Below are 26,261 nucleotides of genomic sequence, written 5' to 3'. Positions count from 1 at the left end.
AACATTTCCCTTTGGTATTTTCGTTGAGATTGCAGAGCACTGCAATGGCAGGATCTTTGCCCAGAGGACTTCTGAGGTCTGATGCTGAGTGTAAGATCCCTGAAGTCACTGACATCACTGTAGACCGAACTGACCTTTTCAGAGTATTGAACTTTCTTACCCAAGCCCAAGTTAGACCTTTCCAAACATTGTCATTTTTCGTGAATGACCCTTGTGCATAGGAAGGTCTTAGAAAAGGTTAATGAAAAGAAGCTGGAAACTTCCTTGGGGAAAGCACTGGGGTGGCCTCCTTTAGAGCCAGCTGAGTGAGACCCTGCAGCTTTTTTCAAGAGACAGAAGGTTTTTGTGGTTCCCCAAGAGAAGCCCCTTGTCCAGCCCCCACCCCATCTACAACCCACACACAGAAGAGCCAGGAGGCCCAGAGGACGGTCTGCCTGGTTGGAGAGTGGTCAGGCCCACCTCAGGGAGACAGGTGATGTGACAGGGCCCCACCCGGGTTACCCACCAGGTAAGACAGCAGGGGGCCTGCAGCTTGTGCTCATCTCTTTATTGATTCCATTCAGAGCCCCTGCAGGGGAAGGGGCAGTTCTGGGGAGGTGGAGTCCTGCTGCCAGCCTGAGCCCACACACACTCTGCCTCCCTCTCCTTTCTTCCTCTCCAGCCTTTCACCCACCCTCTCTCCTTCTGCATCTCCTGCTCCCACATCCAGCACCTTCGGGGGTTCCCTCTTGCAGCCCCTGCTTTCTAATTCCACCCTGGGCTGGGGAAAGGAAAGGAAGGGACCATAGTGACAGTTTCAAGTCCCTAAGTGTCCCACAGTGTCTGCAGGGGCTAGTCCCCTGGTCCTTGCCCAGCTTGCTGAGGAGTCTATCCTTTCTTTCTCTGTCTAGGGCTTGGCGGTGGGGAGGTCCACAAGGCTCTGTCCTGACCCGGCAGGTCCCAACACACTGCTCTGAGGCATTCTCCAAAGCCAGAGGCCAGAGTCCAAGGTCACAAAGCTGGGAAGGGTAGGGTCAGAGCTCACGCTAGGCACAAGAGCCAGACTCACCCCCTTCTAACAGCTAGGACTCATAGAAGGTTTGCAGAGGTGGCCGGAGTGCTGCCAGGGACTGGGCAGGATGGGACCATGAAGGGTGACCAGTGGGAAAGAGTTAGAGGCAGTGAGAGGGGGAAGGTAAGGTGGCTGGGTGTGGCATCCGGGATGGAAGGATGCAGCTGACTTCAGGAGGCGGTGAGGATGGGGCCAGGACTGTGTTGGGAGGTTCTCTAGCTTTAGAGCACCTCGTGCTGCTGCTGTGTGGCCTCACTGACAACCTGGGGAGGAAGAGAACCCTAGTCCAGCTGACTGCTGGCTCAGGGGAGCCCTGTGCCCCCCACCCCAAGACAGCAGGACCCGCTCCGCCCCAGCCAGGGGCCTGAACCAGCCCAGCTGGTCGAAGACACATGGCCGACAATCCCCCCATCCCCCTCACAGCACCCACCAAGAATGAGGGGCTAGACAAGCCACTCACCTCCCCATCCCGGGTCTCGATAGTCTTGATCATCACTGTCTTCTTGGTGTGGACCTCGGAACCTCTTTGCTCTGGGCTGGTTTCTGTAATAGATGCACCACATGCTCAGGCCCAGGCCAGGTTGGACATGGCCTTGCAGAGCCCAACTCACTCAAGACAGGCTTTCAGCTTCTTCAGCAGGAGAGTAAGTAGCTCGTATCCCTGAGCCTATAGATGACAGGGGCTCAGGAGGCCACAGACTGCACTGTGCAAACCCAAATCCCAGGCTGTTCTCCTCTCCTAGCTTCCTGTCCACCTTTGAGCTCCAAGAGAGCCCCACTTGAGTTCGTACTCTGGGACTCACCAAGACAGAACTCCAGTGCCCAAGCTCAAGGAACCTTTTTGGTTTTGGAGGACCAGCCAGGCCTCAGCTTTTGTAAGGCTCAGCAGGAGCAGTTTGACGTCCTAATGCAGGTGAGAGGGAGCAGCAGTCACTGCACATGGCTGACTCCCTTGCCCTGTTGGGCCTCAGTGTCCCCTCTATGGAATGGTAGCAATGATACCTATTGTGGCCACAGAGCTATTGACTCGGAAAAACATGAAGTGACTTGAAATGCAAGACTCACACTTAGTGTCCTGTATAAACAACTAACTGAAAAGAGAATTTCTGAGTTTTACAGGGAGGGTCAAATTCAGGTCCTCAGTATCGTGTAATCGGCACTCATGAATCTCCTTAGCAAGCAGCCTGTGCTGGACACTGTGACTCGTTGGAGTGCAGCGTGTATGTTTTCCCTGATGGAAATGAACATTGAAGATATAAAAGATTTGCTCTAGGAAAGGAGGAGCTGCCAAGGACTCCGACTTGCTTTTCTAATGTATCATTAGAGCATATTTTTCTGCTCTATGGGGTTGGAAAGCCACTTGATCTGCATATTACTAATGTCAGGATGGCAAAATGCCCCAGGAGCTCACTCTTCTCATTGTTTGGCTTTGCTAAGACTTGGCTTTATTTTTTCAAAGGTGCATCCAACATCTTGCTCCCATAAACTGGAGATGCTCAATAAACAGCTGGAGAGCATCTGGGCACAGGCCAGGCAGAGATGATGGGCAGCAGGTGCCTTCTGGCCCCAAGGGTGAGCCCTCCTACTGTCAGGTCTTGGGGACACTCTTGGTAATTCTAGAGAGGTTCAAAACACACACCAAGACTGCTGAAGGTGCAGTGGACGTGGTCAATATAATACAATACCAGGCAATAGTAAAATGTCTCTCAGAACATTCCTTACCTGCCTCCACCTAGACTCCCACACCTATCGTAGGTATTGCCCTCTCTCCCAGCACTGGCCCCACAGTTCCAGCTTCCCCTCCTGCCTGATCTTGGGCAGCACCCAGGCTGGACTCCAGCCTGCTGTGGCCGGCACCCTGCCGCCAGCACACACTCACCTCGGAAGTTGAGTGCAGAGAAGGTCTGGATAGGAAGATTAATCCTGAAAAGAGAGAGGCCGAGTCTTCAGAGTGTTAGGGATACTCCCATGTCTCCCAGAGACAATCAAGCCTTGCCCTCAACATATTTCTCAGCTATCCCAATCTTTCTGACCCCAACACTGCCTCTGGCCACACTGCATAGGGCACAGGGTCAAAGGCCAACTTCAGGTGTCCCACGGATCCAGAAGGATCAGTAATTCTAACCCTAACCTGCTGGTAGATACCAGAACGTCCAACCCCAGGGTACCCTCCAAATACACCAGCATTTCCTTTCTGTTCCTGGCACTGCAAGAGGTTTGGGTAGCAGCTGTGGGAGTGCCCTCTAGGCAGGACAGTCCCAGGAGCTGACCATTTATACTCATGTTGGAAAAAGTTTACAGAGCTTCACCACTTACTTCAAAAGTCCGTCCTCAGACATTATGCTATTAAACCTAAATGCTCTCTTTATGGGAAAGCCATATCTAAACACATTTGCTACTTTTTAAACAACTAGATATTATTATTATATATTATTAATGTTATGTGAGGCTAAGGATTAAATCCCAGGCATCACACATTCTAAGCAAACACTCCACCACCAAGCCACATCTCTAGTCTTTTTTATTTTTATTTTGAGAAAGGGTCTCCTCAAATGGCCCAGCCTGACCTCAAACTTTCATTCCTCCTGCTTCAGCCTCTAGAGAAGCTAGAATTACAGGTTTGTCCCACCACACCTGGCTTAGATATTATTTTATGAATAGCAATGGGTACCATTTTTCGGCTGTAATGGACCTGTCTTTGCTGAGATTCAGTTTACATACAGTGGAATGGACACATTTTAATGTACAATTTAACAAGCGTCACTCAAAGTCTATCCACATATCTACCACCCCACATGCAGACACAGTGCATTTCTGTCACCCCAGAAGCTGCTCGTACCCCTTTGGGTTATACACTGTTCCTGGGTTGGGATGGGGCTGGTGATCCGACCATGACACCTCAGGGTCTTCCTTTGAGCACACACGTGTAAGAGCGGTGTGTACACACTTGCCCCCCCCCCCAGCCTGTGTGCAAGGCTTCCTGTCTCCTCTGGGTCTCAGCTCATCTCTTTCTGCCCTCCTTTTTCTTCCTTATCACTCCCCATGCTGCTTTCATGTCTCCTTTGACTGGCAGTAATATTTTACGACTGCTTGCTGAATATGATTTTATGCTGCTGCTTCTTAATTCTAAAGGTAGAGGAGGGAATACTTATATTTCGCTTTTTATAAAAGCTGTTAATTACATCGCTTTTTTACCCAAGTGGCCTTGGTTAATTTCTGCAAGGAGCAGAACTGTAGTTCCTTGTATAAAATTATTTCTGCATCTTGTCGAGGTGATCCAAAGTCCCTAGGGGAGAACTCTCCTCCACCTTGGCCCCAGCACCCTACTCCAGCCCCTGCCTGCCTCTCACCGGCTCTCCTCGCCCTCCAGCAGCTTCCGGTAGGTGGCAATCTCCACGTCCAGGGCCATCTTCACATTGAGCAGGTCCTGGTACTCGCGCAGGTGTCGGGCCATCTCATCCTTGAGGTGCCGGATCTCCTCCTCCAGGCGTGCAATGTTGTCCTGGTAGCCGCTGGCCTCACTGGCAAAGCGTTCCTCCAGCTCCCGCATCTGTCTCATCAAGGAATCATTCTAGGGGGATGAGGGGGCTCAAGTCAGGAGCAGGCTCAGAGCACATCCAGGGAAGGGAGCAGAATGGGGCTGGGAGGCAACTCCCCATGGTCAAGTCCAGGAATTTTCAAAGGTGTAGCCAGGGAACCATGCACCCAAATGATCTTATGTGGGCACTCAGAGAATAAGCCTCATGGAAATCTGTGTCCAGTCCACACAGGGAGATGCTGCCAGGAACCTTCTGATCCCTTAATGTCCTACTGGGAATTCACCATCCCCTGGTGTAGACTTGAGGTGATGGGTACCCAGAGAGGTGAGCCTAGAATGAGCCCAAGGTGACGCTGAGGGTGTGAGGTACAGACAGAAACGGGCTGAGCTGCTGGAGGTGGGCAAGGACTCACGGTGCCCTTCAGGGCGTCAATCTCGCAGGTGTAGGACTGGATCTGGTGTCGGTATTCCATCATCTCCTGCTTGGCCTGGCGCAGTGCATCATTGTTCTTGTTGGCAGCCTGGGTCAGGTCAGATACCTAAGGGCAGGGAGACAGCCCCTGAGACCAGGAAGCACAGGACCCGAGTAGGGTGGCAAAGAAGATGGAGACCCCCGGCTCAGGCTCCTCCCCAGGGATGGAGCCACAGGCAGCACTTACAAACTGGGATGTTGTGGGACAGAGTTTCCAGGCCAAGCCACTCACCTTGGACTTGTACCACTCCTCAGCTTCAGAGATGTTCTTAGCTGCGATGGTCTCATACTGAGCCCGGATGTCCCTGAGGGCCGCTGTAAGGTCTGGCTTGGACACATCCATTTCCACCTGGACCTGTTGTTCCTGAAGCTGGGCCTGTAGCTCTCGGATCTCCTGCAGGGTGTTGCTGGGCTTCAGTCCTCATCCAGGCCTCCCCAAGACCCTCCTACCCCATTCCTAGAGCCCCCCACTTTCCAGCAGCTTCACCATGGCTCAAGGACCCTTTGTACCTCTTCATGCACTTTCTTCAGGAATGCAATTTCCTCGTTGAGAGATTCGATTCTGCGTTCCAGGTCAATACGGGCTAGAGTGGCTGCATCTACGTCCTGGGAGAGGTCAGACAACAAGGACAGGGTCACAGACAGCCCAGGTGGGCAGAGGGAGAGTAGGGGAGGACAGAAGGGAAAAGACTGCTGGGGTAACAAAGAGAGCTTACGGCTCGGAAGGCAGCCAAATTGTTTTCTGCTTCTTCTTTCAACTGAATTTCTTCTTGCAGCCTGGCCAGGACAGACAGAAGGACAAACAGTTGAGGGGGCGTGTTAAGGCAGCAGTGAAGACATCACTGGGGGTAGAGCCAGCAGTGGTGATGACAGGCTGGGGGTGGATCAGGGAAAGGGCTCAGGACTGAGAAGCCCTGGCTGTTGGAGAGACACCAGAGGCCCAGAATGGGAGTGGCAGACGCTCCACCCACCCAGGGACGGGACAGGAAGTGGCCCTATCTTTGCTTTGGAGCCACACCCTTGAAGTCTGTGTCCCCACCAGACTATATGACCTTCCTGGGGTAGAGAGCTGGGCTCTGTTTTCTCTTCCTCTGTGTTCCCTGTTCTCAGTCCCAGCCTGGTCCACATAGCAGCCCAATTCCTGTTTGTGACTTGGGTAGCAGGAAAGTGACTGCTCAACTGAGTAATCTGGAGCCGAACTCATAAATACTCTGCACTCAGCCTTTTCATATTGGATGCCCAGCGGAGCCTACTGTCCAGTCCTGTCAAGGTTTCAGAGGGTCCCAGGCTCCAATCCACTCTCCCAGCTGCTCCAGAGTGTCCACTTGTGAAAGGACACAGCCTCGCTTGTCCAGGAGTGTCCACTTGTGAAAGGACACAGCCTCGCTTGTCCAGGAGCAAACTTCCCTCTTCCCTTCCCTGCCCTTGCGTTTCCTCCCCAAGGCCCGTCAGAGCGGAGCTGAGAGCTGGGCTTCTCTACCCGCTGCCTTCCCAGCCTGCCCAAACCTTTGTTCTCATCTCCTCTCCACCGCCCCTCCCTGACTATGCCCCTGCTCCCTCCAACTCTTCCTCTGCCTATTTGCCTTCCCCAACCACTGCCACTCCAGCAACTTGAGATCCTTTCAAAGTGGCTGCCTAAGGGGGCCCCAAGTCTCCCAAGGCCTCCCATTTCTACCCCTTGATCTAGCTCCCCAAGAAAACTTTTTTACAGGAAGGGAACATGGGGCAAGATCTGGGTTTCCGACTCCTGTTGGGGGACACCCAAGACGACTCTCTCCTAGACGGAGGTGGGACAGGATCCCTGGCCCCAGGAGTATGCTGACAGCAGGGGGGCCCTGCTGGGCTAAAGGGGTGGGGGCGCAGGGCCCTCACTTGGCCTTGAGTCGCTGCAGGTCGTCGATCAAGTTGTCGCGCTCCACGTCCACGCGGGCGCGCTGGTTGGTGAGCACCTCCACCTGGCGCCGCAGTTCGCGCAGCTCCTCCTCGTAGAGCTCGGCGACACGCGTGGGCTCGCGGCCCTTGAGGCGGTTCACCTCGGCGGCGAGCGCGGCGTTCTGCTGCTCCAGGAAGCGCACTTTCTCGATGTAGTTGGCGAAGCGGTCATTGAGCTCCTGCAGCTCCACCTTCTCGTTGGTGCGCGTGGTCAGGAACTCCTGGTTCACCGCGTCAGCCAAGGAGAAGTCTAGCAGCTCACCCGCGCCGTAGGAGGAGGAGGAGGGCACGCGGGTCGCCCCCAGCCGGCTGGCCCGCAGCGACCCCAGGCCCCCAGCCCCGCCCGACGTGCGCGACACCTGGTACACGCGCGATGTCACCGAGCTCGAGGAGCCCTTGGTGCCAAAGCCTGCGCGAGGGAACACGGGCGAGCTCAGCGGGGAGCCGAACGAGAAGCTCGGGGCCCCTCCGAAGGCGCGGCGGTAGGAGGACACGCGCTGGCTGGACGAGTAGGCCTGGCTCATGGTGGCGGCGGCGGCGAGGCTGGGCGGGCGCACGAGGAGCAGCGGCGGCGGCGGCGGGCAGCCGGCTGAGAGTGGATGCGGCAGGGGAGACGGAGCCCCCAGCCGGACGCACTATTTGTAGCCCTCCTGACATCAGCCCCCGCCGCCCCTCCCTTGACAGCTGCAGGATCCCGCTGTCCTGCCAGGAAGGGGAGGACCGGCGTGGGGGCGGGGAGGCCAGCTCCCCCGCACGCGCCCTGCGCCCTGCCCGGCTAGAGCCTCTGAGCCCAAGGGGCGCTGTGCGGGGCTGAGCGTTCAGCCACTTCACCAGGGTTGCCAGCCCTGCTCAGCCCCTGGGTGCTTTCCTAATCCGGGGGGTGCGAGCTTCTACTCAGTTTGAGGGTTTTCTTTTTCCTTCATAGAGAAATTTGGAATCATTGGAAGGGACAAAGTCTGTACCCAAGAAAGGCCCCAAGCCACCTAATTTCTGAAGATTCTCTAGAAGGTGCAGAAGTTTGGGATGTCTCAGGAGAAGGCCCGGAGTCCCCCAGTCAAACCACGGGATCTCTCAGCAGTCAGGGAGGAGCAGAGGGCGACTCTGGCCAGCCTCCCTGCCCACGTGTGTCAAACAGGCACCTGGGTTCTGGGTCCGGGCCTCAGTTTCTCACTAGAGGCCTATAGTGCCTCTCTCTCCTTCCTACCCCTGGATAGGCCTTGGAGTTTGCAAGCTGCAGGGTGATTCCCAGACGGGCTCTGATGTGTTCTGTTGCTGTATACAGTTCCACCCCCACACCGGCTCCCCAGGCTCCTGCCACAGAGTGGCTCCTGCCACTCTGTGCCCCAGCTCAGTCTCATTCCTCCCCCTCCTCACACCACCTACATCCACCCACACGAGGGGTTCGTGTTTTGTCAGGAGCTGCGTGTCACCCCCGCCGCCTTCCTAGCAGCAACAGCTGCCAACCCAAAATACCAGAGGGTGGTATTTATAGAGGAGAATGCACAGGCCTGGAACTAGGTACTGGAGAGGCTCTGGGGGGAGGCACCTGAGGGGTACAGGCCCCAGATGGTCAAGAAAGGCTAGGGACAGCCAGCATCCATCACTTCCCACCCCTGTGGTGCTGCAGAGCCCCCAACAAGGTTGGAAACCCAAAGAGAGCTGGTCTCGCCCTTCGAAGCCCCGCATGCCACAAGACATTCACTGACCCCTAAGGATGGGCATACTTTTCCATGAGCATTGGCCAACTACCCTCTGCAGGCCTGACCTCCTGGACTGCAACCCTAGATCAAAACACTGCATTAGGAGCCTGCAGCTAGTCCTACCCTAGCCTGCCATCCCTTGAAGTCTTGGCTGTATGATGGGTCAAGCCAATCTCCAATATCTAACCGGTAGGGCTTCAGAGAGGCCCAGTAATAATATGGATGCTTACTGTGAGCACTTCATACCTGTGACCCCTGATTCTCCAACAACCCCATGCTGTGCTGTAGGGACTGGAATTGTTCCCATTTGGTAGCTCAGGAGACTGAGGTAGCTGACTCCAGAGCCTGAGCTTTGGCCCCAGGCTAGGTGCGACTGTGCCAGGTGAACCGTGAAGGCTTTCTTACTGCTGTCTTTTCAGAGCTCTTTCGGATTCTAATTTTTATGCAAGTGGATGAGAAGTTGTCTAATTTTTATGAGGTGGATGAGAAGTTGGAGATATTCTTATCCAGTCTCCAAGTCAGTGCAAGCTGTCATGTTCTGGTTATTTTTGTGCCTCAGCTCCCAATCCAGACTGTACATACACTCCTGGAGGATTTTGGAAGTGTTGTGGATCCTTAACACATGCCTGGCAGCATCATCCATTGTCATTGTCATTCAAAGTAGCCTGCAAGCTCCTGTTGCCCATTTCTTTATTTTGAAGATGAAAAGCTGCATCTCAGCCAGGTGTGGAGGTCTTGCCTGTGATCCCAGCACTTGGGAGGCTGAGGCAGGAGGATAGCACAAATTTGAGGCCAGTCAGAGCTACATAATGAGCCTAGGCCAGCCTGGACTACATAGTAAGACTCTGTCTCAAAACAAAACAAAACAAAACAAAACAGCATATCCTCTTCCCTTACCCCACCACTCCCAAAGAACAGATATGTGATTCTGCATCCCCCTCCTCAATGCAGTGATTGGCTCAATGGCTGGGTCTGGGCCTAAGCAGGACCAGTCAGAGTCCTTCTCTGGGATTTATAGGTGGAACTAGAGGTAGTTTTGCAGGAAGCAGAGGAACCTAGAGAGGAGTAGCAGGCAGTTCTGAGTTTTAGCCCCAAGGACGCTGTTTCCTACAAGCATATCCCTGAGTTTGTGAGCACCACCTCTATCCTCTCCGCTTTGGGCCAATGATCATTTTCCTGTTTTCATGTAAAGTCCTTGGTATAGGCTTCCATTACTTGCAGCCCAAAGAATCTGACTTAATCTGCTGTCAGAGGCTGTACACCCATTTCTATGAAGCTACTGAGGATGATACTTCTGGGGCTCCCCTCCGTGTAGCAAATTGGCTTTTGAACCAGCCTGAGGCCTCAGTTCCTTGGTGAAATGAGGCTGAAAACAAATAAATAAATTATACTATTGATTCTCTTGTCAAAATCAACAATTACCAGACTTGGCTCTGAGCCATCTGGGACCAACTCCAAAATTCAGTTCCACACCCGAGGATTTGCTACCATGGAGGGCAGCAAAACAACACTTGGGAGCCTGGAAGGCAGGTGAAGGAAGAACACTCCAAAACACGCCCCAAGGCGGGCAGCACGTCTAGGGTAAGAGTTCAGCCTCCCAAGGGAGTGCTCAAAAGTGGACTCTCTAAAAATAGTATTTCATCTGGATGCATAAGGTACATGGTACAGAATTCAAGGTATACGAGCTATTAAGTGACATTAGCCCTCCTATAACCTGCCTCAAAGACAACCAGTTTTAGGTTGTTATGGTGTGGTTATGTCTATTTTCAGAGATACTTGCACATGCATATACGCTGGTGTTACCGACCCCCTCCCTAGTGGTCAAGCCTTTTTCCAGGAACAGATTGTTCCATTTTAGTACATTGACAGCTGATTCATTTTCTATTGTGGTGAAATGTATATAATGTGAAATTGACCATTCTAGCCATTTTTAACAGATTGTTCCATTTCAGTACATTGACAGCTGATTCATTTTTTATTTTGGTGAAATATATATAACAGGACATTGGACATTTTATTTATTTATTATTTTATTTTATTTTTTATGGTACCAGAAATCAAACTCAGGACCTTGCACTTTCCAGGCAGGTGCTGTGCCACTGAGCTATACCCCTGAGCCGAAATTGACCATTTAGGTCATTTTTAAGTATACAGCTCCCTTGGAGCTGGGGATTTAGCTCAGCAGCATACGCACCTGCCTTGCAAGCAGATAGTCGTGAGTTCAATCCCCGGTACTGATTAAAAAAAAAAAAAAAGTATACAGCTCCCTGGCATCTAATACATTTGCACTGTTGTCAACCATCACAATTATCCATCCCTAGAAGGCTTTCATCCTCCCAAACTAATTCTATAACTATTAAAAATAATGGGGGCTGGGGATTTAGCTCAATGGCATAAGCACCTGCCTTGCAAGCAGGCGGTCATGAGTTCGATCCCCGGTACCGATAAAATAAATAAATAAAATAACACCCCATTTGCCCTCCCTCTGCACCCCTGGTAACTATCTTAAAAAAAAAAAAGATAATCCAAGGAAGAGTTTGAGCCAAAAATGATTTCATGAATTGGGCAGCACCCATCCAGAACGTGGTTCAGAAGCTCTAGGGAAAAAATACAAGGAGGAGGTGGTATTCATTGGACAGACACAAAAATAACAGTCATATAGTTGCCTTATTTAGTCTGTCTAATTGAACAGTCCCTTGTTACATAATCATAAATGTGTTGGTTGTTTCTAATTGGTTGTACCTAAATTTTGTTTTCCTTTAATACATGTACTCAGGGGGAAAAAAATAGCTCCAGCTCAGTTTCACCTATATTTTGCAAAGCAAGCAGGGATTAGGTTCCTGACTCTGAGGCTGAGGTGCCTTTGTCTGTTAAGGATGCTTCAGATTATTTTTAAACCATAGTTTTACTTTCTGTTTCTATGAATTTGTTTACTCTAAGTATTTCACATAAACAGAGTCACATAAACAGAGTCCTCCTGTGACTGACTTAGTTCATTTAGCAAAATGCCCTTGGGGTTCCTTCATGTTATAGCATGTGTGGCACTCCCCTTCTTTTTATCTTGTTATTTATTTATTTACTTACTTACTGCTTTTGGTACTGGGTATGGAACTCGAGACCTTGTGCTTACCAGGCAGGCACTGTGCCGCTGAGCTATATCCCTGGCCTCTCCTTTTTAAAGGCTGAATGATATCCCGCTATATGAAATACCACACTGTTTATCCAATCACCTGTCCATGGAAATTTGTGTTGTTTCTGCCTTTTGGTTCTTGAGAATAATGCTGATTTGAACTTTGCTGCACAAATATAGTATGTTCAAATTCCTGAGTTCAATTTTTCACATGCTCAGATGTGAGGTTCCTATATCATGTGGTGACTCTGTTTAAATTTTTGAGGAACTCGCATACTGTTTTCCACAATGCTAGTACCATTTTACATTTCGTCTTTTTTTTTTTCTTGGTACCAAGGATCGAACTCATGGCCTCATGCCTACAGGTACTTGTGCCACTGAGCTATGTCCCTGGCCCCTATTTTACATTTCTACCAGCAATGAATAAATGTTCCAATTTTTCTACCTCCAAACACTTGTTATTTTTTGTTGTTCTATAACAGCAACCTTAATGGGGATGCAGTTGCATTTCATGGTGGAGTTACTTTGCACTTCTCTAATGATCAGCAGTGTTCAGCATCTTTTCATGTGCTTATTGATCATCTTTACACCTTCTCTGAATAAATTTCTATTCAAATCCTTTATCCATTTTTAAATTGGATTATTCTTTTGTTGTGGAATCATAGGTGCTCTGTGTATTCTAGGTATTACTCCCTTAGCAGAGATACGATTTGCAAATATTTTCTCCCATTCTGAGTTGCGTTTTCACTCTCCCAACAGTGTTCTTTGATGCACAAAAGTTTTAATTGTGATGAAGTTCAATTTTTTTCTTTTATTGCCTGTGCCTTTCTTGTGTCATATCTAAGAACATTGCCAAATCTAATGTTGTGACTTTTCCTCTTGTGTTTTTGCCTAAGAGTTTTACAGTTTTATCTCTTGTCTGAGTATTTGGTGTGATTACAGTTAATTTATATATAAGGCCTAAGGTAAAATTCCAACTTTCCTTTTTTGCATCTGAATATCCAGTTTTCCTAGCATCATTTGTTGAAACCTATGCTTTTCTCATTGAATGAGCTTGGCGCCCTAGTTGAAAATCATTTCATCATTTATGTGAAGGTTTATTTCTGGGCCCTCTGTTCTATTCCATTGGTCTGTATCTCTTTATTCTGGTACCACACTGTTTTGATAACTGTACCTTTGGGATGAGGTGTGTGTGTGTGTGTGTGTGTGTGTGTGTGTGTTTCCTTTTTATCGGTACCAGGGATCGAACTCACGACTGCCTGCTTGCAAGGCAGGCGCTTATGCCACTGAGCTAAATTCCCAGCCCCCTGGGATGAGTTTTGAAATCAGGAAGTGTCAGTCTACTAACTTCATTTTTTTTTGGATGGGGAAGGCTATTTGAAGTCTCTTGAGACTCCCTAAAAATTTAAAGATGGATTTTTCTAACTCTACAAAAATTGAGGTTGTTGTTGAGATTTTGATAGCAATTATACTGAATCTATATACTACTTGGAGGTAATACTGACATCTAACAATATTAAGTCTTTAAAAAAAATTAAGTCTTTCAGTCCATGAAAATGGGGTGTTTCCATTTACAGTGGTACCTCACTTCACAAACTCAATTTTCTCTATGATTTTGGTCATAAACCAAACTGGACAAGAACCGAATTGAATTTCTCCATAAGATCAACACTGACTGAATTTGGTTTAGCTCTTGCCAAACTCAGTTTATGAACAGAATCGTGGAAAGAATCAAGTTCATGGACTGAGATACCACGGTATTTGTGTCTTTATTTTACCAGCAGAAACATGCATAGTTTTCAATGTATAAGTCTTATGCCTCCTCAGTTATGTTTATAGCTAAGTGTTTTATTTCTTTTTATGTTATTATAAATGCAATTATTTCATTTATCATTAATGAGAGAATCATATAGATTTCTTCCTTTCATTCTATTAATGTGGTGTATTACACCAATTGATTTTTTTTCTTTTCTTTTCTTTTTTCTTTCTTTTTTTTTTTTTTTTTGTCTGTTTCCTTTTTTCTATCGGTACCAGGGATCGAACTCACGACTGCCTGCTTGCAAGGCAGGTGCTTATGCCACTGAGCTAAATACCCAGCCCCTACCAATTGATTTTTATACATTGAAGGATCCTTGTATTCCAGGAATAAATGACTTAGAAGGTACTCCTTCCTTTTCCAGTTTTTGGAAGAATTTGACAAAGAGTCGTGTTCTTAAAACTAGAACTCACCAGTAAAGCCACTTGATTTGATGACTTTTTGTTGTTGTTGTTGCTGTTTTTTTGGTACCAGGGATTGAACTCACAACCTTACGCTTCCCAGACAGGTACTTATGCCACTGAGCTAAATCCCTGGCCCGATTTGATGAAGTTTTAATATCCTTCTTATTATCTTCACTTGTAATTTGTTGTATGAATTTGGGTAACAGTTTCTTATTAATAGACACATATTTCTTTCAGTCTTTTTGCTTCAGGACATACTTTTGACTATATAAGTTTTCTCCATTACTTTTAACATAACAGTCACATTATTACATAGGTCACACCTTGTCTTTTAGCTCACTGATTGTGGAAATGGGATGTTTCACAAGACAGACCATTTCATTCAGTGGCTGACAGAAAAAGGGGACAGTTTTTATACTTGTATATGCGGTAGGGCACCGTGCACAGTGAGTACTGGTAGTAAAATTTGTTGAAAGAATAAAGGAAAACAATTTGTCATACTCTATTTGAAATCTTCCTGGCTTGCATAAGCCTTATTGAATCCTAAAAATCCAAGGTCACAGATCAAAAGGTTGACCAGTCTCATGCCCTCCATGTTCGTTTAAGGCTCAAATTTTCGCTACTGTGACTCCAGCAAGCAGTTGCCCAGCTCGAGTCCTTCCTTAGACCGGGTTCTCTTTACCTCCTTATAGCCCGTGCCATTCCATGAAAGGTCCCTGAGCATCACGTGTCCACAGTGTGGAGCCGGGGACCACTCTGCCAGTGCAAAATCTTCCCAATGTTTGAAGCCAGTGATGCATCTCTGCTATTCCACATAATCTAACCTTGAAGCCACACAGAGGAGGAAGGACCCTCCTTTCATACGTTTGTCCTGAAAATGTTCAGGGCAGTGCTCATGCCTTTGGGAACTTTGCCATTTTTCCCACTTCCAAGTTCTCTTCTTTCAGTCAGACCCAAATTGGCCTCCACCATCCCGCTGGACTGGCCTTCCCACTGTGCCAGCTTCAGCTCATCTGCCTCTTCCTTTGGTCACCTTCAGTCTCTTTACTGTGAGCCACATTTACTGCAGGCCTGTGTATTTGTTATTCTTTGCCTTCTCCTAAGTACAGTGTCTGGAGGGCTAATGGGTGTCTAGGCAGATCTTTGATGAGGGCCTCCTGGAAGGCAAGGCCCTGCTACCCACAGCACCTTACCAGTTTTGTGAATGGCACAGATGGATAAGGGGCAGCTGGCAAACGTGGATAGCTGAGATGGGAACACTGGTGCGGCCAGCCTAAGGCACTTGGACAAGGAAAAACTGAACATAATCAAAAAGGAGAAAACCTGGTATTTATACTGCTTCTGAAAATGACAAGCATCTTCCTCCCCATGGTGTGCCCTCCACCAACCGGCACTTCACATGTCTTAGTGTATTTTTTCTGTTGGTATAACAAAATACTGGAAGATGGCTATTTTATAAAGAAATTTACTTAGTTTTGCAGATTCAAGACCATGGCACTAGTATCTGCTGGGCTATGGTGCGTTCTTTTTCTTAAATCGGTACTGGGGATCGAACTCACGACCGCCTGCTTGCAAGGCAGGTGCTTATGCCGCTGAGCTAAATCCCCAGCACTATGGTGAGGTTTTTATGGTAGACGGCATCACAGTGGTGGGTATTATGGTTTAGATGGAGAACATTCCCCAAAAAATTCTCATATGTGGACATGGAGCCTGGTTAGAAGGGACAAGTCACTGGAGTGTGACTTGGTGTTCTGATCCCTGGCTTCTCCCTCCTCTTTCTGCTTTCAGCCACCACGATGAGAGCAGCTTCCCTTCATGAGGGCTTTCATCATGTAGTTTATGATGTGGAGCCAGCAAGGCACTGACTAAACCCACTAAAACCGTGAGCCAAAAATAAACCTCTCCTTTAGGTTGTGAGTGGCAGGAATTGTGTCCCAGGGACAGGAAAGCTGGCTAACAATGGGGATGCAAACAGTAAATTGCTTGGTGACTTAGGAAATCAGAGAGTGATCTAGGGGTCAACTTCAATCTTTATCACTGTCTGAAAACTGGGGTTCCATAAAATACCCTCGTGTTTAGAGGGCAGTACCTTGATGACCTCGCTTCCTCTCACCAGGTGCCACCTCTAAAGATTCCACCACCCTGACCACCACCAGGGCCCAAGCTTTCAGCACACAACCCTTGAGGGCGAACTACATGCAACCCCACAGCACCACCCAGGGTCACTCTCTGTTCCCTTCTTCTGTTTTTCCAGCCTAGTATCTCGTGGTTCTGTCCTGAGCTGGACCGGGCCAGGAGACAGCCATTGCATGAGAAAGCCTTGGGGACAGAATAGCAGGGGTGAACTCTGGGGGTCTAGGCATTTAGCACTGGGCTGAGGAAAGGAGCTTGGCTGGAAGGCGCAGGAGTGCATGGCTGAGGATAAGACTAGCGCTCATCCTGGGGAGTCAACAGCCAACCACTGTGGGCCCAGCCAAGCCCCATTTCCTCTGTGGCCCTGGCAGGAACCAGCCAGCTCATCTCTGGGGTCCTCTCAGCTCTGACACGCCGAGTCCCTGAGCCCCAGGGCACAGAATCCCCCATGCATCCCTGCCCCCAAGATGCTCCATCCACCTTCCCCCCTGGGGCAGCTGCTTAGCCTACAAGGCTCCAGGCTCCCGAGGCGCCCTCCTGAGTGACTGTAAAAGGGAAGGAATGTCCAGAGGCAATTGTTTCTTCCTGATATCACTCATGGCGGGGGGTGCTGGAGAGTTGGGGGGCCCAGCCGGAACAGTGGACCAGCAGTGTCAGAATCCTCCCTGAAGCTCATCTTTCTTCTGCCGAGCTGCCAGCAAGCCCCGACCCACCCCACCCCCACGGTCTGCGGCCCTCCACACCCTATTGGCTTAGGAGGTTTAGCCTAGGCTGTCCTGCCCCCAGACCCTTCCCTGGCCTCCTTCCCTCATTGGTACTCCATCCCAATTACCATAATTCCCTCCTCCACTGCGGGGCCTCAGCCCGGTTCCAGCCCCTTCCTGCCCCCACGGTTCCTTTTACAGACATGGAGCCCAGCGTGTTTTCTGCCAAAGTAGGAGAAGTCTCAGGCTAATCTTGCCTCCTCCCCGGCCCCCAAACTCTACCAAATAGGACATCTCTGCCCATGCCAGAGGCCAGGAGAAGCAGGAGGAGGAGGAAGGAGAGGAGAGGAGGAGGGGGCTAAGCCTCAAGGGCAGGAGACTGGCTTGATGAAGGTGAACCTGCTTTATGGACTGTCAGTGGCATGGAAATTTCAGGTGTTATTCACAGCAAAAAGAGTCAGAAAGGCATGAGCAGAACGGGAAAGGAGGGGGGCTCTGGGGGCCTTAAGGAAGGCCTGGAAAGGCTTTCTGTTGCATTCGTAGCATGTGGCTGTGACCTGGGGGTGCAAGGGGAGGCCAGTCCTGGGCCAGCTCAAGGATGAGCTATGACCCTGGATGGTTCCCTGCCCCTTGCTAGACCTGTTTTCCTTGCTTGAAATGAAACATCCTCAGACAGCCCTCTACTTGCTCTGAAGTCAGGCATGAGAGGCTAGTTGCTTACTAGAGCTGTGGGGTCTCCTGGGCATACTGATTCACAGCCTCTGCGTCCCCTACCCATGTGCACTGTATGGCGGACCCCCAATTGTGGATGTGTCCCCCAGAATCAGCTCAGGCCTGCCACATGTTGCAGAGGTGTACACATAGCAGCAGAGACTGGATCAACACTATGGTTCCCCCAACCCTGGCCTTCCTCTCTGCCTTCCTCCCAGGTTCCCACCATCCTGACTCAACCTCAGGTCCTCCTCAGCCAAACAGAAGTGGCCCACCCTCTGCAGAGTATTCGGGGTCTTAGTTGTCCCCTCCACCACCATCCCATCTTGATACCGTTGAACCTCCCTGCTCTCTGGGTCCCATCCAGTCCTGCACCTTCTGCAACACACAGGACTGAGGGGCCCCATCCCCAACACACTGTGACCCCAAGGAGGCTGGAGGGAAGCCCCACCAGCCTGACAACAGGGGAAGGGGCTGTCAGAATCCGGGCTGGAGGGTGTCAGAGCAGGCTTTTGGGACAGAAGTGCACAGGCTACTTTGACCCCAGGGCTTGCAATCCACACAGCCCCTGCAGCTCTGCTCTACTGAACCCCCCCCCCCCCCCCCGCTCAGGATAACACAAGCCCCCACTTTATTTTTTGCAGTACTGGGAGTTAAACCCAAGGCCTTCTCACTAGGCCGCATCCGCAAACCTTTTTATTTTGAGGCAGGATCTCAATAAGTGCTAAGTTGCCCAGGCTGGGTTTGAACTTGTGGTCCTCCTGCCTCAGCCTCCAGGAGTGCTGGGATTACTGGCATGCATCACCACACACCACTTTCTTCCTCACACCTTAACCTAGGTGAGACAGCTGCCCTGGCGTTCTCATCCCTCAGCTTCTGCCTGATTCATTCCCATTCCTTTCATCTTTCCTCACGTCTTTTTTTGGTTTCGGCACCTCCAGTTTGGTCATATTGCTGCTGTCCTGGGCCCTTTCCAGTTCCCTACCTCCCTCTGAGGCTGAGGCTTAAACAGGGCCTGACAGGCTGGCAGTGACCTCACAGGGCCACTATGCTCAGCTTCTATTTCTGGCTATGTAGGATCCTCCCTCTCTGCCTCCAGCAGGCTGAGTCACAGGAGTGTGGGGTCCCCTCAGACCCCAGAACCTTCCCTGACACCCAGGCCACAGCCTGGCACGGCACTCTGAACTGTCCTCGCTGGTGGGCGGAATATTTTTATTCTCCAAACTCTCCAAGCACACAGCAAAAGTGAGTGGAGTTCGGGGATGCTCCTTCTTGGGCTCTCAGCATGAACTGCTCTATCACCCACGCCCACCTTCCCTCTACTCACACTGGCCAGACTGTCATCAGAGGACTAGCTTCTCTTTGACTTAGCAGAAGAACAAACAAGGGGGAGAACTTGGGAGAGCTGATAGGTTCAAACCCTGAATCTACTACTCTTGCATCAGTTTCTTCACCTCTTTGAGCCTCGGTTTCCTCATCTGTAAATTGGTCATAACAGTTTGGAAAGAGTCAGGGAGATTAAATAAGAGACTGTGTGGAAAGAACTTTGTACAGGGCCTGGCATGTAGGGGCAGCTGATGCCACCATTTTGTTCCTTTCGAGCAACAAGGAGCCTGGCTCTGGGAGGTCCAGGGCTGTGCTGGGGTCCTTGTTTAAGGTTAGCAGGGATAGGATCAAGATTCACAACCAGGACTGCCTCATTTCAAGGCTCTTCCTCTTCCCATGGGCCATACTGCTTCTGATAATAACAAAGCTACTGCTTACTGAGCACCTACTATATACACCAGGCACAGAGTGCAGGGCCACTGCCTAGTAAACCTCTGGACAGAGTGCTGTGGCTTTTGTTTGACAGCTGTGGGCTGAGTTCCGGGACAGGCAGCTTCCCCAAACCTGCACACCAGGTTAAAACCAAAGCCTGGATTTGAATCTAGCTGTTGGCCACAGCAATCCTGGTCATTTCTCCATCTGGGGGCTGAAGCCTTATCACAGATTGGATCAGTGTGTTCAACCTCGGTTCCTCCCCTTTCAACTTAGCTCATTGGGGAATCTCCACAGGAAAAAGCCCCTGGTCCAGTGTGGGATCCTTCCCAGCATTCCACTCTGCTCCTTTCCCCAGCAGCTCCCCAGCCTCCCTGTCCTCTGGGGAGGGGGCTGGACAGAGAGTGGAGAGTCACCAGTGGATTGGGGTCACCCCTTTGGCAGAGGAGTTGGCCTTCATCCCCCAGGAGGGGGAGGTACTGGAAATTCCCTGTCTCAGGAAGAAGCAAGTGGGTGCAATGGGTCCACCCTGCCCTGTGACACTCATAGGGCAGCTCCAGGGTCCCCTGTGGCTGGAGAGACTCCCCAGAGCCACCCTGGGCCCAGACTCCCCTCATCCGGCTTAATCAGCCTCACCATCGAGGCTTCGTGGAGGACCAGGACTGTGGGTAGCTTTGCTCCCAGGCCTCAAGGTTAGAAAGAGCCCCTAGGGTCTCCCACCAATGGCTGGGAATTCCTACTGCCCCAGCTCCTGCATGTCAGAGCCACCCGGGTGCTCCCTTTTTGGTGAAAGACTCTAGGAGGTACAATTTGCCAAAGCCAGGCTGCAAGGTTTCTCCCAGCCACAGCACTCAGAGCCCATACCGCAGCCTTCCCAGTGCCCTCCTGGCGTCCACACCTCACCCTGTTCTTCTGCTGCCCTCCCCAGCAACCCTGCAGGCCCAGCACCAGAATAGACCACTGAGCGCCTGCTCTCCTGACCAGGAGGGGCCGCAGCCGCTGCTGCCAGTCAGGGAGGGCAGGGGCTGGGAGGAGCGCAGGGCCAGGTGGGGGCTGCCACGGGGTTGGATGGGGGCCACGGCCCCAGGCTGGCTCTAGATGCTCCTCAGTGCTGTGCAGAGCTCCCCACCAACACCCAGCAAGCAGCGGGTCACCCATTGCTCAGGTGGGGCAAGGCCAGGATCCCAGCCAGCATCTGAGCCCTCAGCTTCTCCCTCTCTGCTGTATCCAACCTCTCCTCCTCTCTGGGCCTCTGCCTCCCCCCCCCCCTCCCACTCCACTTATCCCCCTCTCCCCCAATGAGGACGCCTTTGAACAGTGACCCTGCATTCCAGCCTCGCTGGGGTCGGGAGGGCTTCCGGCCTGGCTTGGGATCCCTGTAGACACCCTTACATCCCAGCTCTTCTCTCCCCCAGCCTTCTAGCTGCTGGCCCTGCATGGTTCCCTTCTCTGACACCTCCCCCAGCCCCAGGCCTGATTTAGCTCCCTGAAATCCAATCTGGCCATTTCCTGAGCACACAGTGCCCTTCCCAAATGGCCTGTCCCCCTGGCCAGGGTGGCCTTGGCTTCCCTACACGGAAGCAAGTCCTTTCCTGGGCTTCCTCTGTACCCCCCTCTTCTTCCCATCCCTAGGGGCCCCCAAGGCAGAGCCTATCCTAACCCCACTCCAGCCAGGCCTTTGCTCTCCCCGTCCCTCCCTCTGCCTGGAACATTCTCTCTCTCCCCAAGTACATTTCCTCCTGAACTCTCTCCTCCCCACCGGCTGCAGAGGCTCCAGCCACATCTCCAGAGCTCAGAGTGCAGCCAGGCTACCTGCTTGTCTTCTTTCTAGCTGTGTGACCAGGAAGCACTGCCTCCCTCTCTGTCTCCACAGCCTCATCGGTAAATGCGGGGGAATAACAAAGTGTTCCTTAGACAGAGCCCTGAGGACTCCGGAGTAACTTCACAAAAGGAGTTTACAATAGCTGTGGGTACACAGTAAGCTCTCCTTAACTGTTAAATGAAAACCATCCTTTCCTGCCTTGTGTCACTGGGACTCTGTTTTCTCCCAGGGAAGACACCATGAGCTCTGAGACACTTCATTTACTTAATAACATCATTTCAAAGGAAAAAGGACATATTACCATGCGGAACGCAAAAATCTTTAGCTAGCCATCTTCCAATTTCAGAATGTGTAAATTGCCGAGTAACAACAATCCCTGTGTGGTGTGTGTGGTTCCCCACCTCCCTTCGGAGTCCCCTTTTCCTTATTTATGTTCAGTGCCTGAGGGCTTGGGGTTCAAATCTTTACTCCCAAATTGCGTTTAGCCCAGTGAACCTAGGCAGGTTGACTTCTTTAAGCCTTGATTTTTTTTTTCCCTAAAGAGCCAAGGTAACTCACAACGATTGTAATGAATATTAAACGAAATTTTATATAGTGCTGTACTGAGCATTCAACACGGGAATGATCATTATTGTGATGATTTTAAAACGTTGGTTGAATTGAATCACAGCCTCCCAAAGACGCGGGAGGTGAATACAGTAGGTATCGGTTCTCTTGTGGTCCAAGCGCCCTCCAGCGGCCTTACCGGAAAACTGCAGGATTCTTGATGATAGATGCTCTTCCTTAGGTGGTCCGAAGCAGCAATTCACCCCGCTTCACCCCACACCAGGTTTACCCAGAATTCGTCACCTTATTCTTCCTTTTTACAGAGGCCTCAAGGAGCTTCTAAAAGATTCTCAATAGGATAAGAAGCTGGTGCAGAGCTTCAGCCATGGAAGCTTCCAGCCTGCCAAGCATTGCCTCTCAGAGCAGGGCAGTAAGTTGGTGGAGGTAGGTTGGTGGCCGCCATGAGTGAGCGTCAGTCCCCACTGGACCCAGAAGCCATGGGAGCTGGCCTGGGGAAGACCCCTCTTGGGCCCCACCTTCAAAAATCTAGCACAAAACAAATTCAGTCTATTCCAGGAGTCCGGACGCTGCTGTGTTTGTCATCTGCCTGCCTTCCATCCTTCCTTCCTTCCTTCCTTCCTTCCTTCCTTCCTTCCTTCCTTCCTTCCTTCTTTCCTTCCTTCCTTCCTGCTCCATTCATCAATACTTAGTGAGCACTGGGTGTATACTAAGCCTCATGTCCTAGGTGCTTGGGTTAAAAAGATCAATTTAACATAGACACAAACACAGCCACCGAGAGCTGTTCACAATGTCCCAGACACCACATGCAGAGCTAACCCTTGCATTCGAGTGTTTACAGCTTCTCTGGGTGGCCGACAGACAGCGGGGAGGGCAGAGGCAGCTCGAAGCTGGCTGAACAGAACAGCAGATCCCAGCTGCCTGCCTGATCTCCGAGATAGGATGTGCCCTGCTAGTCTGGCTGTGTGAAGCAGTGGGCCTCCCCTGTCAGGTCACCCTGTTCTTCTGAGAAATCCTCCCCCATTTCCAACACTGACCATCCTGCCTCCTACCTTTCCCAATGAGACCTCTCAAATGTCTCCCCATACCCTTCTTCAGGGGCCCCCTTCTGGCTCCCTCCCTAGTTGCCCCATTTCCTCAGAATTCCCCCCCTCCTCCCGCTGCAGATACCCAGGCTATGGGGGCCCTGCTGGATCCTCTCTACTCCTAGACCACTGCTGCACAAAGGAAATAAAATGGGAGCCATGTGGGGTGGTGTTCTTGAAGCCACTTTATCTTTGGTGCTGGGGATTGAACCATGACCTCGTGCTTGACAGGCAAGCACTTAGGTCACTGAGCTAAATCCCCAGCTAGAAGTCACATTTTAAAAGTGTATAAGAAACTGGTGAAATTAATCTCACTAGCATAGTCTATTTCTCCCCGTCTACCTAAAATGTCACCATTTCAGTGTGTATCCAATATAGTCAAATGGAGCTATGTTATGGGTTTTGCCATCATCTGATACATATGTTACTTAGTGAATACAGCGCCCCTCAGCATGAAAGGCACTCAGTAGTATTTCAAATGTGTAACAACCATGTGTGGCTACTCTATCGGATGTCACAGTTCTAGAGCCTTCGTTAGCCGCCCAGGCATACGAAATTTTACATGTGCAGTTAATCATCTCATTCCTGCATGTCCTGTCTCCTTAGGGAGATTAGAAGCCCCCTCAGAGGCAGAATCCTCATTTGATTTCCCTGCTTATCTCCCATGACACCCAGAAGCTGTGCCCCCACACTCAGGAGGCCCTCAAAATGTGTTTGCTGATGGGAGTGAGCGTCGGGGATTGATTTTTGTGGTTCAGTTATGGCTGTAAATGGTGTTTTATAGATTGCTTCTGTAGAAGCACCCCGCTGCAATATTAGCAGAAACAAGCAGCCGAGGCTGTCAGCATAGGCAGTGGCTTCGGGGCAGATGGGGCTCCCTGAATGAGGCAGGGGAAATCCTGCCAGACAAAATACCATTTCACTGACTTAAGAACCTGTCACGGCCGCGGCGTGCTCCTCCATGCAGCCCCATCTCCATTAGACCTCAGATCCAGGCCTTGTCAGGGCGCATTACACAAAGGATATATCTCCAGCTTTCCGCCATCAGGGCCGAGAGGGAGTTATTCGGGCCGACAGAGCCTGGCCTGCAGCAGATGCCCGACGAGAGTGTGTCAGACGAACAGATGCGTGGATGACGGGTGCCCGAGAAGCTGCTCCTTCCTGTACTCACACATCAGAAATCCTAGTGCACGCTCACTCCTTAGGCCCTGCCTGCCCGGCGCTGGCCCAGCCGTGAGCAAGGCGGGCATGCCCTCTGGAAGCTCATTTCTGCTGGGAGAGACCGGCCAGGAATACGTCCACTCACACAAACGAAGTCCTGAGCATGCTGCTGTCAAGTAGGGAAGAAAGGGGCGGTCTGCCTGTCGCCTCCTGGAATACAGGACCCCTCCCCACGCCAGCAGTGACATCAGACATTGGCCACAGCAGGCTGGCCTGAGGCTCCAATGACGTCACTGTTTCAAAGTGCACTGATGATGTCATAATGGGCTCTGGGGGCTGGGACAGAACCCTGCAAGCTGGGACAGAGGACACTTGTGTCCATTCTGCCTGGATGAATCTCACTGGGGCCTCAGGAGGAGGTGGGCAGGTCTCCATGGCACTCAGCCTCTTCCCCACCTCCCTCCCAATTACTGGCTTACTGGCTCTAGTGAGGTAACCGGGCCTGTCTTTGTGTCTGATGGGATCGTCCCAGCCTGTGCAGATGTGGCTACTTTTCCCTGTGACTGTACAGTCTTAGGTACTATGGGGAATAAGAAGGTGAACAGGGTGTGGTGGTGCATTCCTGTAATCTCAGTGCTCTGGGAGGCTGAGGCAGGAGGGTGGAAAATTTTAGACCAGCCTGATCAACTTAGGAACTCCTGTCTCAAAGTAAAAATTTTAAAATAAAGGACTGCATATAATTAAGTGCAAAGGCTCTGGGCTCAATCTTTAGTATCACAAACAAACAAAAAATAACAAGATAGGGTCTCACCCTCACTCTAACAACATTAAGTCAACATGGAGCACGCTAACAGAACGAGACTGTCATTACCCTGGCTGGTCGTGGAGGAGCGGGTGCTATGAGCTAATGTGGTCATTCCCTAAGAGCACTGTGTGGTGTCCAGCTTCTTTCTGTCTGTGTTGCCCACCAACATGGCAGCAGGCTCAAAGGCAGTCTTCCCGTTGGCACAAGTGGTTTCGAGGATCTAGATTGTGTTTCCTAGGATGGCCTAACAATAGCTCAGATCCTCGCAGATCCTCATAATGCCTCATAGTGCCTCATAGTGCAAATCCCTGGGCCTCTGTCCATATTGCCCAAATCAAAATTTCCAGGTATGTGGCTTGTGAATGTGCATTTTGGAAATCACACCAGAAAATCCATACCCTCAGTCCTGCCCTACAGTTTCCAAGCCCTGTCCATGTCTGGCCCACCAGGGTAGCTCGAGTTCTCGGTGGGGGATGAGTGTTGGCTTTTGATACTTTTATTACTGATTCATAAACTGCCGGTGGCCAGCTGTCAGCTTGGAAGAAGTCAGAGGCCGCTAAGAGCAGAATTCCTGATCTTTGCAGCCCATCTATAAAATGCTTACCTGAGCAGACACTGTTTAAAGGCCATTAAAATACCAGACACTGAATAACCCAGTCCCTGGAACTTTATAGACATATTTACTCAGCCCCTAGAGCTTGCAAAGAGTAAATAAAAGGAAAGCAAAATGAGTAAGCACCCCTAGAAATAAGGACCAAAAGTAAACAGCCCTGTTCACTAAAATAAACAGGACAAATCCAGCGCGGATTAAATGACCTCTAGTCAGGCGGCTCAGAGCCAGAACTGCCCATCTTGGCTGCCAGAGGAAGGAGAAAGGGCTTGTTCCTGCCACCTGGAGTGAGCCCTGCCAAGCCTGGGCTCCTGGAGGTCAGAGCCAGGCCCGCAAGGGCAGATGTTAGCTGCAGGTGGTGGGCGCAGCCCTAGATTTTGCTGGCAGCCAACCCAGGGCTGAAAAGCTGCAAGATTAAGCAGTGTGTCCCCAAATGTCTGCAGTACTAGGCAGACTTTGAGAGCCCTGTTAACCCACGTTACTATTACTTACCATATTCAGTAGCTTAGCAGACATGTATCCAACACCTGCTGCGGTCAGGTTCTGTGCCAGTCACTAAAGGTATCAAAATAAATAAGGCATAAAAAAAGATGAGTGAGGCACAGCACTGCCCTCCAGTGGTTCATAATTTACTGTGACAGGTAATACTAGCCAACATTAGCCTCGGAAAGTGGCATACACCTGTAATCCCAGTACCCAGGAGGCTGAGGCAGCAGGATTGCTGCAAATTTGAGATCAGCCTGGGCTATATAGAGACACTCTTTCTCCAAAAAAAAAAAAAAAAAAAAAAAAGAAAGAAAAGAAAAGAAAACGCAAAAAAAAATAGACAAAAATACTAGCTAACATTTATTGTTCACTTACTATT

At 50.6% G+C, this 26,261-nt stretch overlaps 1 protein-coding gene and 1 long non-coding RNA gene across 2 annotated transcripts; one reads left to right on the top strand and one right to left on the bottom strand.

Annotated features, from left to right (window-relative positions):
* Positions 1-532: 532 nt before the first annotated feature.
* Positions 533-7,612, bottom strand: Des (desmin). The gene is made up of 9 exons (XM_003463995.5): positions 6,934-7,612; positions 5,778-5,838; positions 5,572-5,667; positions 5,294-5,455; positions 5,003-5,128; positions 4,402-4,622; positions 2,931-2,974; positions 1,512-1,594; positions 533-1,314 (listed from the first exon to the last, which is right to left on the bottom strand). The coding sequence occupies exons 1-9, from the start codon at positions 7,515-7,517 to the stop codon at positions 1,273-1,275; spliced, it is 1,419 nt and encodes a 472-aa protein (XP_003464043.1). The 5' UTR covers positions 7,518-7,612; the 3' UTR covers positions 533-1,272.
* An 11,070-nt stretch (positions 7,613-18,682) lies between these two features.
* Positions 18,683-24,724, top strand: LOC106026285 (uncharacterized). The gene is made up of 3 exons (XR_001199900.2): positions 18,683-18,836; positions 22,041-22,161; positions 23,869-24,724. It is a non-coding gene; the product is annotated as an uncharacterized LOC106026285 (long non-coding RNA).
* The last annotated feature ends 1,537 nt before the right edge of the window (positions 24,725-26,261 follow it).

Source organism: Cavia porcellus, unplaced genomic scaffold (assembly GCF_034190915.1).
Source record: "Cavia porcellus strain 051 isolate PalLab524CR breed Dunkin Hartley unplaced genomic scaffold, mCavPor4.1 scaffold_1, whole genome shotgun sequence".
Lineage (NCBI taxonomy): Eukaryota > Metazoa > Chordata > Mammalia > Rodentia > Caviidae > Cavia > Cavia porcellus.
This window is presented reverse-complemented; position numbering and strand designations above follow the sequence as displayed.